This window comes from Apodemus sylvaticus, chromosome 5, assembly GCF_947179515.1.
Source record: "Apodemus sylvaticus chromosome 5, mApoSyl1.1, whole genome shotgun sequence".
NCBI classification, from domain to species: domain Eukaryota; kingdom Metazoa; phylum Chordata; class Mammalia; order Rodentia; family Muridae; genus Apodemus; species Apodemus sylvaticus.
Window position 1 is genome coordinate 71,657,384 of NC_067476.1, and position 13,379 is coordinate 71,670,762.

Consider the following 13,379-nt stretch of genomic DNA (forward strand, 5'->3'; position numbering starts at 1 on the left):
AGCAAAGTGGCTGTATATAAAATTAACTCAAACAAATCAGCAGCCTTCCTCTACTCAAAGGATAAACAAGCTGAGAAAGAAATCGGGGAAATGGCACCCTTCGCAATAGTCCCAAATAATATTTCATACCAAGGTGTGACCCTAATGAAGCAAGTGAAAGATTTGTATGACAAGAACTTCAAGCCTCTGAAGAAAGAAATCGAAGAAGGTCTCAGAAGATGGAAATATTTCCCATGTTCATGGATTGGCAGGATTAATATAATAAAAATGGCCATCTTGCCGAAAGAAATCTACAGATTCAGTGCAGTCCCCATCAAAATCCCAAATCAATTCTTCATAGATCTAGAAAGAGCAATTCTCAAATTCCTCTGGAATAACAAAAAACCCAGGATAGCAAAAACTATTCTCCACAAAAGATTTTCTGTGGGAATCACCATTTCTGACCTCAAGCTCTACTACAGAGCAATAGTGATAAAAACTGGTTGGTATTTGTATGCAGACAGTCAGGAAGATCAATGGAATAGTATTGAAGACCGAGAAAAGAATCCACATAACTATTGTCACTTGATATTTGACAAAGGAACTAAAAACATCCAGTGGAAAAAAGACAGCATTTTTAACAAAGGATCAACTGGAGGTCTGTATGCATAAAAATGCAAATCGATCCATTCTTATCTCCTTGTACAAATCTCAAGTCCAAGTGGATCAAGGATCTACATATAAAACCAGACACACTGAAGCTTATAGAGGAGAAAGTGGGGGAAGGACCTTGAACACATGGGCACAGGGGAAAAGTTCCTGAACAGAACACCAATGGCTTATGCTCTAAGAACAAGGATTGACAAATGGGACCTCATAAAACTGCAAAGCTTCTGTAAGACAAAGGACACAGTCAATAGGACAAAACGACAACCAACAAATTTGGAAAAGATTTTTACTAACCCTACATCAGATAGAGGGCTAATATCCAATGTATACAAAGAACTCAAGAAGTTGGTCTCCAGAGAGTCAAATAACCCCATTAAAAATGACATACAGAGCTAAACAGGGAATTCTTGACTGAGGAAACTCAAATGGTTCTAAAGCACCTAAAGAAATGTTCTGCAACCTTAGTTATCAGGGAAATGCAAATCAAAACAACCCTGAGATTCTACCTCATACCAGTAAGAATGGCTAAGATAAAAAACTCAGGGTACAGCAGATGTTGGAGGGGATGTGAGGAAAACCTCTTCTTCATCATTGGTGGGATTGCAAGCTGGTAAAACCATTCTAGAAATCAGTTTGGTGATTCCTCAGAAAATTAGATATTGTACTACCTGAGGACCCAGCTATACCACTCATAAGCTATACCCAGAAGATTCTCCTACATGTAATAAGGGCACATGCTCCACTATGTTCATAGCTGCCTGAGGTATAATAGCCAGAAGCTGGAAAGTACCCAAATGTCCTTCAAAAGAGGAACAGATACAAAAACTGTGGTATATATACACAATGGAGTACTTTTCAGCTATTAAAAACAATGAATTCATGAAATTCTTAGGCAAATGGATGGAACCAGAAAGTGTCATCCTGAGTGAGGTAACCCAATCACAAAAGAACACACATGGTATGCACTCACTAATAAGTGGATGTTAGCCCCAAAACTCAAAATAAACAACTTACAATGCACCCAGCACAGGAAGTTCAAGTAGAAGGAGGACTTAAGTGAGGGTGCTTTGGTTCCTCTGAGAAAGGGAACAAAATACTCACAGAAGTAATAAGGGAGAAAGTGTGTGGAACAGAGACTGAAGTAAAGGCCAGCCAAAGACTGCCCTACCTGGGGATTCATCCTATAAACAGTCAACAAACTCCGACACTACTATGGATGACAAGAAGTATATAACAAAAGGAGCATGACATGGTGGTCTCCAGAGGGGCCCTGCCAGAGCCTTACAAATACAAAGGAAGATAGATGCTAGCAACCAACTATTGGACTGAGTATAGGGTCCCAATGGAGGATCTGGAGGGTGGTCCGGAGGAGCTGAAGGGGTTTACAACCCCATGGAAAAAACAATGATCTCGGCCACGCAGAAGCCCCAGGACTCCCAGGGACTAAACCTTCAACCAAGGGGTACACATGGTTCCAGCCAAAAATGTGGCAGAGGAATGCCTTGTTGGCATCAGTGGGAGGAGTGGTCCTTGGTCAGGTAAAGGCTCAGTAGAGATCCCAACAAAGGGAAATCGAGGGGAGGTGGGAGTGGGTCAGATGGAGGGGCATATACATGGAGGAACGGGGTGGGAGGAGGGGTTGATGGTCTTTGGGGAAGGGGGGAAATCTGGAAAGGTTTTACCATTGGCAATGTAAATGAAGACAATATTCAAGAAATAAAGGGAAAAAAAGAAAAGAATGACATGTGAATGAGACTCTTACTCTTCCCCTATTCCAATCACCTCCAGTTAGAGTACATAGTGCCTTTATCACTGTAAAAGCTTGCTTGCAGGGATAAAGCTTCCATGTCAATGCAAATTCTTCCCATTCTATGACACAAGCATTTGGTGTCTTCAGCAATAGTTTTACCATCTAGTCTGGAAGATAAGTAATACAATGTCAATGACTTGTAATGTTTGGGGTGGTGCCAACGAGACCTTACTAACCACTAGCAACTCAAAATGAAGTTACCCATAACTAGCAATTGGCTTTTAATTTGGTAGCTAGTAATGGCTGTGAGAGACATTGCCCCCTCCCTAAAGTGTGACTCCTTTTAAGCTTTTAAAAGTACATGCATGCATGTATGTATGTGTATGTATGTATGTATTTGTGTGTATATATATGTATTATATAATGAATGTTATATGTATGTAGATGCTGTATGTATTTTAAGATGCTTCTGTGGTAGTAGGTTTCCATATGGCATTTTTAAATGTCATTAGTTAATGTTGTTTTCCCTCCCCATACTTTCTCCTCTCCTTTGCCTTCCCAACTTCCACCTCATTTAACCATTCTTGTTCCATTGTTATCCTTTCCCAAATCATACTACATGGTTTTGCCTCCTTTCTTCTACATTCCATACATGGTCCCATGATCCCATACTAGCTTCCTAACTTCTATGTGTGCACGCACACACACACACACACACACACACACACACTCCTACTTAATAAGTCAGCAAAATATTTTTTAAACGAAAGGTAAATATATGTAACTACATTGGTTTTCCTGGCCCTGATTTTAACACATAATGCCATTATACACAATCCTATAACTTGGAATTTTCACTTAACATATTCCAAAGAGCCACACATATATTTCACAATTTACTAATATAAATAATTTGTTGAGTGAATGTATTAAAATATTTTACCATATGTAGTTCAGTGTAAAATGTTTGCTGAAGGGTATGCTTAATTGTTTTAAAAAGTGACTGAACAGGAGGAACGGGGGGGGGGGGGGGGGGGGAGGGCGGCGGCAGCGGCGGCGGTAGCAGTGGCTGCTCCAGCTGAAGGGCCATCAGCTGTGGAACCAAGGCAACACAGGGTCCAGTTAGGCCCTGCGCCCACGACCACTGACCTTCGCTGACCAGCCGGGCGGCAAGCAGCTGCGGTTCTGTGGAGCCTTTCGCTGCAAGGAAGCCACTTCAGAACTCGGCTTCCCACCAGTCAGGAGAGACTCACCTCCATCTTGATCCCGGGCTCCAGAGATCAGTCAGACTGAGGTACACAAACATAATCCTAGGCCCAACACCGCAGGGGTCTGAGCCAGACGGGCGTTGGCCTGCACCCAGGCCCTGGGCTGTTCGAGTGGCCATCGGGGCGCCAACCCAGCCAGGAGTTTTTTTTTTTGCCCCGGCCGGCGCACGCGCCGCCATTTTGCCTACAGGAGCCAGAGTGCTCGGGAGGGCAGAGACTGCTAACAAGCGTAGCCTGAGGCTAACAAAACGGGGGTCTAGGCCCCAAAAGGCACAGGACTGACCCCAAGAACTGGGCGGCTTGGTGGGCCATCTGTGTGTCAACCCGCCCAGGAGGTTATTAGCACAACAGACTCTCCCGGTGCTTTCGGGGAGCGCGGCCGCGCACGCCCGCCATCCGGGTCACCTGGCGGACCCAAATAACAGTCATAGCCCTAGGGGAACTTTGCTCGGACCTTGGCCTCCCAGGCGTTTGCCTGGACTCAGGGCCCGGGCGACAAGGCTAACCTAGTGTGCGCCAGCCCGCTTGGGGAAATCGGCTGCCCAGCGGAGTGAGCGGAACACAGGGGAGGTCACAGCAACATACACCTTCGGAGCTCCCTGGGGGTGCACACGGGTTCCATCTGGCCCACAGACACAATCTGGGGCAAGGCCTCAGGCAGAAGCCCTCAGGTCAACTCTCTCCGCTTCAGATCAGCCTGGGTGGCCGCCACATCTCCAGGTCCCTCAAGAGGCTAGTGGGGGCTTCCGGGCGGCCAGCTGGGAGAAGTCGGTGTGCTCCAATAAATCCTGCGGGCCCCAGCGGGAGCCTTCAGGTGCCTGCTTCGGGATCTGAACAGCCTGGACAACAGCACCCTGTCTACAGGCAGTGCAGAGTGTAAGCTGTGCACCAGAGGCCAACGGGGAAGGGGCAGCTTGCACTGGTGAGTACAGCACTGACAAGACCAAGTAACACCAGTGAGAGCTAGATGGCAAAAGGCAAACGCAGGAACGTCACTAACAGAAATCAAGGCAATATGGCAACATCTGAACCAAATTCTCCTCTACCAGCAAGTCCTGGATACCCCATCACACCAGTAAAACAAGATTTGGATTTAAAATCACTGGTCATGATGCTGGTACAGGAACACATGAAGGACATTCAGGAGAAAATGGATCAAAAGTTAGAAGCCCTTGCAAGGGAAACACAAAAATCACTGAAAGAAATCCAGGAGAATACAAAAGCCAACAAGGAGGAAATGCAAAAAACACTTAAAGAAATACAGGAGAACTTTGGTCAACAGGCTGAGGTCATGAAAGACGAAACACAAAAATCTCTTAAAGAAATACAGGAGAACTTTGGTCAACAGGCTGAGGTCATGAAAGAAAAAACACAAAAATCTCTTAAAGAATTACAGGAAAGCACAAACAAGCAAGTGAAGGAGCTAAGCAAAACCATCCAGGATCTAAAAACAGAAGTAGAAACAACTAAGAAAACTCAAAAGGAGACAACTTTGGAGATAGAAAGCCTTGGGAAGAAATCAGGGGACAGAGATGCAAATATCAACAACAGAATACAAGAAATAGAAGAAAGAATCTCAGATGCTGAAGATTCCATAGAAACCATGGACTCAACAGTTAAAGAAAATGCAAAATGCAAAAAGCTTGTAACCCAAAATATCCAGGAAATCCAGGACACAATGAGAAGACCAAACCTAAGGATTATAGGCATAGATGAGAGTGAAGATTTACAACTTAAAGGGCCAGCAAATATCTTCAATAAAATTATGGAAGAAAACTTCCCTAACCTAAAGAGAGAGATGCCCATGAATATACAAGAAGCCTACAGAACTCCAAACAGACTGGACCAGAACAGAAATACTTCCCGTCACATAATAATCAAAACACCAAATGTTCTAAACAAAGAAAGAATATTAAAGGCAGTAAGAGAAAAAGGCCAAGTAACATATAAAGGAAGACCTATCAGAATCACAGCAGACTTTTCACCTGAGACTATGAAGGCTAGAAGGTCCTGGGCAGATCTCATGCAGACTCTAAGAGAACACAAATGCCAACCAAAACTACTATATCCAGCAAAACTCTCAATCACCATAGATGGAGAAACTAAGATATTTCACGACAAAACCAAGTTCACCCAATATCTATCCACAAACCCAGCACTAAAAAGGATAATAGGAGGACAACACCAATACAAGGAGGGAAACTTCACCCTGAAAAAAGCAAGATAGTAACCTTTCATCAAACCCAAAAGAAGTTAAGCAATCAAATTTAAAAAATAACGTCAAAAATGATAGGAAGTAACAATCACTATTCCTTAATATCTCTTAACATCAATGGACTCAATGCCCCAATAAAAAGACACAGACTAACTGACTGGATACGTAAACAGGACCCTACATTTTGCTGCTTACAGGAAACACACCTCAGGGTCAAAGACAAACACTACCTTAGAGTAAAAGGCTGGAAGACAATTTTACAAGCAAATGGTCTCAGGAAACAAGCTGGAGTAGCCATTTTAATATCAGATAAAATTGACTTTCAACCCAAAGTCATCAAAAGAGACTCTGAGGGACACTTCTTCCTGGTCAAAGGAAAAATACAACAAGAAGAACTCTCAATCCTGAACATCTATGCTCCAAATGCAAGGGCACCCTCTTTCATAAAAGAAACTTTATTAAAACTCAAAGCACACATTGCACCTAACACAATAATTGTGGGTGACTTCAACACTGCACTTTCCTCAATGGACCGATCAGGAAAACAGAAACTAAACAAGGACACAATGAAACTAATTGAAGCTTTGGACCAATTAGATTTAACTGATATATATAGAACATTCTATCCTAAAACAAAAGAATATACCTTTTTCTCAGCACCTCATGGTACCTTCTCCAAAATCAACCATATAATTGGTCACAAGACAGACCTCAACAAATATAAGAAGATCGAACTAATCCCATGCCTCCTATCTGATCACTATGGAATAAAAGTGGTCTTCAATAGCAACAGAAACAACAGAAAACCCACATACACGTGGAAATTGAACAATACTCTACTCAATGATACCTTGGTCAAGGAAGAAATAAAGAAAGAAATTAAAGACTTTTTAGAACACAATGAAAATGAAAACACAACATACCCAAATCTATGGGACACAATGAAAGCAGTGCTAAGAGGAAAACTCATAGCCCTGAGTGCCTCCAAAAAGAAAATGAAGAGAGCATACATTACCAACTTAATGACACACCTGAAAGCCCTAGAACAAAAAGAAGCTATTTCACCCGGGAGGAGTAGAAGGCAGGAAATCATCAAACTCAGGGCCGAAATCAATCAAGTAGAAACAAAGAGAACCATACAAAAAATCAACAAAACCAGGAGCTGGTTCTTTGAGAAAATCAACAAGATAGATAAACCCTTAGCCAGACTGACCAAAGGGCACAGAGAAAGTATCCAAATTAACAAACTTAGAAATGAAAAGGGAAACATAACAACGGAAACTGAGGAAATCCAAAAAATCATCAGATCCTACTACAAGAGCCTGTACTCAACACAACTGGAGAATCTGGAGGAAATGGACAATTTCCTTGACAGATACCAAATACCAAAATTAAATCAGGACCAACTAGACCATCTGAACAGTCCCATAAAGCCTAAAGAAATAGAAGGAGTCATAGAAAGTCTTCCAACCAAAAAAAGCACGGGACCAGATGGTTTCAGTGCAGAATTCTACCAGACCTTCAAAGAAGAGTTAACACCAATACTCTTCAAACTATTCCACAAAATAGAAACAGAAGGAACACTACCCAATTCCTTCTACGAAGCCACAATTACGCTGATACCAAAGCCACACAAAGATCCAACAAAGACAGAGAACTTCAGACCAATTTCCCTTATGAACATCGATGCAAAAATACTCAATAAAATTCTTGCCAACCGAATCCAAGAACACATCAAAACGATCATCCACCATGATCAAGTAGGCTTTATCCCGGGAATGCAGGGTTGGTTCAATATACGGAAATCCATCAATACAATCCACTACATAAACAAACTCAAAGAACAAAACCACATGGTCATTTCATTGGATGCTGAAAAAGCATTTGACAAAATTCAGCATCCTTTCATGCTTAAAGTCTTGGAGAGAACAGGAATTCAAGGCCCATACCTAAACATAGTAAAAGCAATATACAGCAAACCGGTAGCCAGCATCAAACTAAACGGAGAGAAACTTGAAGCAATCCCACTGAAATCAGGGACCAGACAAGGCTGCCCCCTTTCTCCTTATCTTTTCAATATTGTACTTGAGGTACTAGCTCGGGCAATTCGACAACATAAGGAGGTCAAAGGGATACAAATTGGAAAGGAGGAAGTCAAACTATCATTATTTGCAGACGACATGATCGTCTACCTAAGTGACCCAAAGGACTCCACTAGAGAGCTCCTACAGCTGATAAACAACTTCAGCAAAGTGGCAGGTTACAAAATCAACTCAAGCAAATCAGTGGCCTTCCTATACTCAAAGGATAAGCAGGCTGAGAAAGAAATTAGGGAAATGACCCCCTTCACAATAGCCACAAACAGTATAAAGTATCTTGGGGTGACTCTTACCAAACATGCGAAAGATCTGTATGACAAGAACTTCAAGACTCTGAAGAAGGAAATGGAAGAAGACCTCAAAAAATGGGAAAACCTCCCATGCTCATGGATCGGTAGAATCAATATAGTTAAAATGGCCATTTTGCCTAAAGCACTATACAGATTCAATGCAATACCCATCAAAATCCCAACTCAATTCTTCACAGAGTTAGAAAGAGCAATTATCAAATTCATCTGGAACAACAAAAAACCCAGGATAGCTAAAACTATTCTCAGCAACAAAAGAAAATCTGGGGGAATCAGTATCCCTGACCTCAAGCAATACTACAGAGCAATAGTGTTAAAAACTGCATGGTATTGGTACAGTGACAGGCAGGAGGATCAATGGAACAGGATTGAAGATCCAGAAATGAACCCACACACCTATGGCCACTTGATCCTCGACAAAGAGGCTGAAAACATCCAATGGAAAAAAGATAGCCTTTTCAACAAATGGTGCTGGTTCAACTGGAGGTCAGCATGCAGAAGAATGCGAATTGATCCATCCTTGTCTCCTTGTACTAAGCTCAAATCCAAATGGATCAAGGACCTCCACATAAAGCCAGACACTCTGAAGCTAATAGAAAAGAAACTGGGGAAGACCCTTGAGGACATCGGTACAGGGAGAAAGTTTCTGAACAGAACACCAATAGCTTATGCTCTAAGAGCAAGAATTGACAAATGGGACCTCATAAGGTTACAGAGTTTCTGTAAGGCAAAGGACACCATCAAGAGGACAGATCGGCAACCAACAAATTGGGAAAAGATCTTCACCAATCCTACATCAGATAGAGGGCTAATATCCAATATATATAAAGAACTCAAGAAGTTAGACTCCAGAAAACCGAACAACCCTATTAAAAAATGGGGTACAGAGTTAAACAAAGAATTCTCACCTGAAGAACTTCGGATGGCGGAGAAGCATCTTAAAAAATGCTCAACTTCATTAGTCATTAGGGAAATGCAAATCAAAACAACCTTAAGACTTCATCTTACACCAGTCAGAATGGCCAAGATTAAAAATTCAGGAGACAGCAGGTGTTGGAGAGGGTGTGGAGAAAGAGGAACACTCCTCCACTGCTGGTGGGGTTGCAAATTGGTACAACCACTCTGGAAAGCAGTCTGGCGGTTCCTCCGAAAACTGGGCACCTCACTTCCAGAAGATCCTGCTATACCACTCCTGGGCATATACCCAGAGGATTCCCCACCATGTAATAAGGATACATGCTCTACTATGTTCATAGCAGCCCTATTTATAATTGCCAGATGCTGGAAAGAACCCAGGTATCCCTCAACAGAAGAGTGGATACAAAAAATGTGGTATATCTACACAATGGAGTACTATTCAGCCATTAGAAACAATGAATTCATGAAATTCTTAGGCAAATGGATGGAGCTAGAGAACATCATACTAAGTGAGGTAACCCAGACTCAAAAGGTGAATCATGGTATGCACTCACTAATAAGTGGTTATTAACCTAGAAAACTGGAATACCCAAAACATAATCCACACATCAAATGAGATACAAGAAGAAAGCAGGAGTGGTCCCTGGTTCTGGAAAGACTCAGTGAAACAGTATTTGGCAAAACCAGAACGGGGAACTGGGAAGGGGTGGGAGGGAGGACAGGGGAAGAGAAGGGGGCTTTCGGGACTTTCGGGGAGTGGGGGGGGGCTAGAAAAGGGGAAATCATTTGAAATGTAAATAAATTATATCGAATAAAAAAAAAGAATGAAAAAAAATAAATAAAAAAAAAGTGACTGAACAGATATTCACACCAAGGCATAGAGAGATTCTGTTGCTCCACACCCTTGCCAACACATGTATGATGACTTCTGGTAGTTTAGAGTGTAGGTACAACGCAAATTCTTAGGTTACCTGAGACACTATAACAAGAACACTAGTTGGAAATATCTCAAACACAAATATTTATTTGTTATTGTAGGGACAGCTCAAAGGGAAGGCTCCAGAAGATGAGATATTTGCTAAGGGCTTGCTTCATGACACAAGAATGCAGGTTGAATTATTTGTTCAAAGGGAAAGGTGGGAACATTGATCTGGTGAGAGTGAATCCATAGGCAACTGAAGTGAGTATTCAGTTTTTATATGGATGGCAAAGTATGACTGCGCAAAGATGAGAAATCTGGGTCACAGGTTCTTCCAGATATTGTCCACCCCACACCCCACATGTGGGCTATGGGGAAAACAGGGCCTCAGAGGACTGTGATGTTTAAATTACTGGTTCAGTGCCAGCTTGGGAGTTTGAAGAGATTGCTTTTCTTTAAGAGTGGTGTCTTCATTTCAGACTCCTATAGAAGACACCTTCTACTTAGTCAGATTTTCAGAACAGGAAGAAAAATAGAGTAATGTTATTCCTATTTGGGTTAGACATCTGGTTAGTGACTTTATCCTAGAAGTAAAACATTGAGGTGTCAGAATTGGGATATTTAAGTAGAAAGAACAACCATCTATTCTCCTAAATGTCTTCTTATTTCTGACTGAAGAGAGCCAGGAAAGAAGGGACCTGAATGTAAGGCAGCTGTATGTGTGAGGAGACTGTGGTTGTTGCAACAGGAAGCATGTTGGGAACTGCTCTTATAGTCAGAGTTCAAAATTACAACTGGAATTTCAGAAAATTTCAAACCTTCAGCAAAAGGGGAAAAAAATCTTTCTTAAGTTTTCCAAGTTTTAACTTGGCCACACAAGTATGTTTTTCTCTACTGTTGATAACATTTTTGCTAAATTCAAATTTTATATTTGTTCTTATATTATAAGCTAACAAAATAATATCTTTGAAAATTATGTGTGGATGTGGTATGTGTGTGTGAAGGGTGTGTGTGCATATGAATACCTGTGTCTGAGGAAAGCAAATGTTGGTGTTAGAAATCTTCATCGGTTGCAATCTATTTTGTCAATAAGGTTCTTTCACTGAACTTGGAGCTGCTGGCTTTTGCGAGACTGACTTACAGTGAGCTCCAGAGTTTTGCATGTTTCTCACCTACTGTTGGAATTACAGATGTATGCTGTTAATCTCTGGCTTCTACAGACACATACATGTATAAGTGCACACACATGTGAGCACCTAGATATGCATGTCTCTAGGACAGGATGGCCTAGAGCATAAGTGGGCACTTTAAAAGAATGAGAAACTACTGACACTGGAGTCATACATTTGGAGGCAATGAGTATGCCAGCAAAGAAGAAAATTGAGTATGGTCTGAACTATGATGGTGACAACTACATAGACAACTACAGACATTGAGACCAGAATGAAGGTCACAGACTATGACTGTGTATAGGCTTGTGGTCCACTTAAGGGGTGTGGAATGTCAAGGGAGATCTATCACAGACATATCTTCTGAAGGCCCTAATGCATGTGTGAGATGTTAAAGACCACCCCACTGTAAATCAAGACAGCAAAATTAGCCAGGAGAAAGGCAATGCAGGAAATCGTTAGTGGAAAGCACAGTAAAAATGTCAAAAGTACTAGAAAACCATCTAGCTTCGATATGACAATATGCTCCAGGCTGCCCCATGTTGAAAAATGAGCAGATTTATTGAGTTTATGATTGGTCAATCCTCTTTGACTCTACTCTCTACACGCATGGTCATAGGCTAAGACGTTCTTGACGATGCCTCATTGATTGAAGGTAAAGTTCAAACTCCCTAACAGCCCCTCATATGTCAGAGTTATTCTTTGTCTTTTGCTTTACATTTAGTTATTTTCTGCACAATTAAAGCCATACACAATGCACTCATACTTTCTATGTCCTTTTGGTACATTCTTATTTTAATTATTAACTCATGTCATCTTTTAATTCAAAGATGCTCATTTAATTCAAAGTATCCTACAAAAGATTTTATTTACAATACTTATTTCATAAAGTCTTTTGTATCATTTCAGATCATACCGCCGAAAGTGGTGCCCCATGGCTGACATATACAATGTGACTGAATTCTTTTTTCTGGGACTCTCTTCTAACAAGGAGGTAGAGAGAGTTTGCTTTGGGATATTCCTGCTCTTGTACATGGCCATTGTGCTCGGGAATCTTCTCATGGTGGTCACTGTGGTGGCCAGCCGAAGTCTTGGATCCCCAATGTACTTCTTCCTTGGCTACCTCTCCTTTGTGGAGATCTGCTAATCCTCCACAACAGCTCCCAAACTCATCTTGGATCTCCTAGCTGAAAAGAAATCCATATCTGTATGGGGCTGCATGACACAGCTTTTCTTCATGCACTTCTTTGGTGGCGCTGAGATTTTCCTGCTGACAGTGATGGCCTATGACCGCTATGTGGCCATCTGCAAGCCCCTGCACTATACTAGCATCATGAACCGAAAGGTGTGTGCAGTCCTCGTGGGAATGGCGTGGATAGGAGGATTTGTGCATTCGTTTGCCCAAATACTTCTCATCTTTCCTTTGCCCTTCTGTGGCCCCAATATTATCGATCATTATTTCTGTGACTTGCTTCCTTTACTTAAACTTGCCTGCTCAGACACCTTTCTCATTGGCCTGCTGATTGTTGCCAATGCAGGAACACTGTCTTTGATCAGCTTTGTGGTCCTCTTAGCATCCTATGTGGTCATCTTGTTCCATCTAAGAAACCAGAGTGCTGAGGGACGACGCAAAGCTCTGTCCACCTGCGGGTCCCATGTCACTGTGGTCATTTTGTTCTTTGGTCCGTGTGTCTTCATCTATTTGAGGCCTTCTGATACTCTACCTATAGACAAGATGATAGCTGTGTTCTACACAGTGATAACTCCCCTGCTCAATCCTCTCATCTATTCCCTAAGAAATACAGAAGTGAAGAAAACCATGAAGAGTCTATGGTTCAGGACAATGAAAGTAGATGAGAAATATTAGCTATTGGGATTGGAATGGTGCTGAGTCCAAACAGATGAGCACTGAGGGAAATGAATACTCATTTAGCATTATTGTAGCTGAATAATATCTTCTAAAATACTTGTAAATTAGGTACTGTTTTAAAAATACTGTTATATAATTAGCTATTTTGGATTGTGTCCATTCTTGCCACTATCCCACAATACTGTGGCAAATATTTGTAGCAGAATATTGGACCA

At 41.7% G+C, this 13,379-nt stretch overlaps 1 protein-coding gene across 1 annotated transcript; it reads left to right on the plus strand.

Annotated features, from left to right (window-relative positions):
- Nucleotides 1-12,228: 12,228 nt before the first annotated feature.
- On the plus strand, nt 12,229-13,161 carry LOC127684856 (olfactory receptor 4X2-like). The gene is given in 1 exon segment (XM_052181660.1): nt 12,229-13,161. A coding segment is annotated over 1 exon segment (933 nt).
- The last annotated feature ends 218 nt before the right edge of the window (nt 13,162-13,379 follow it).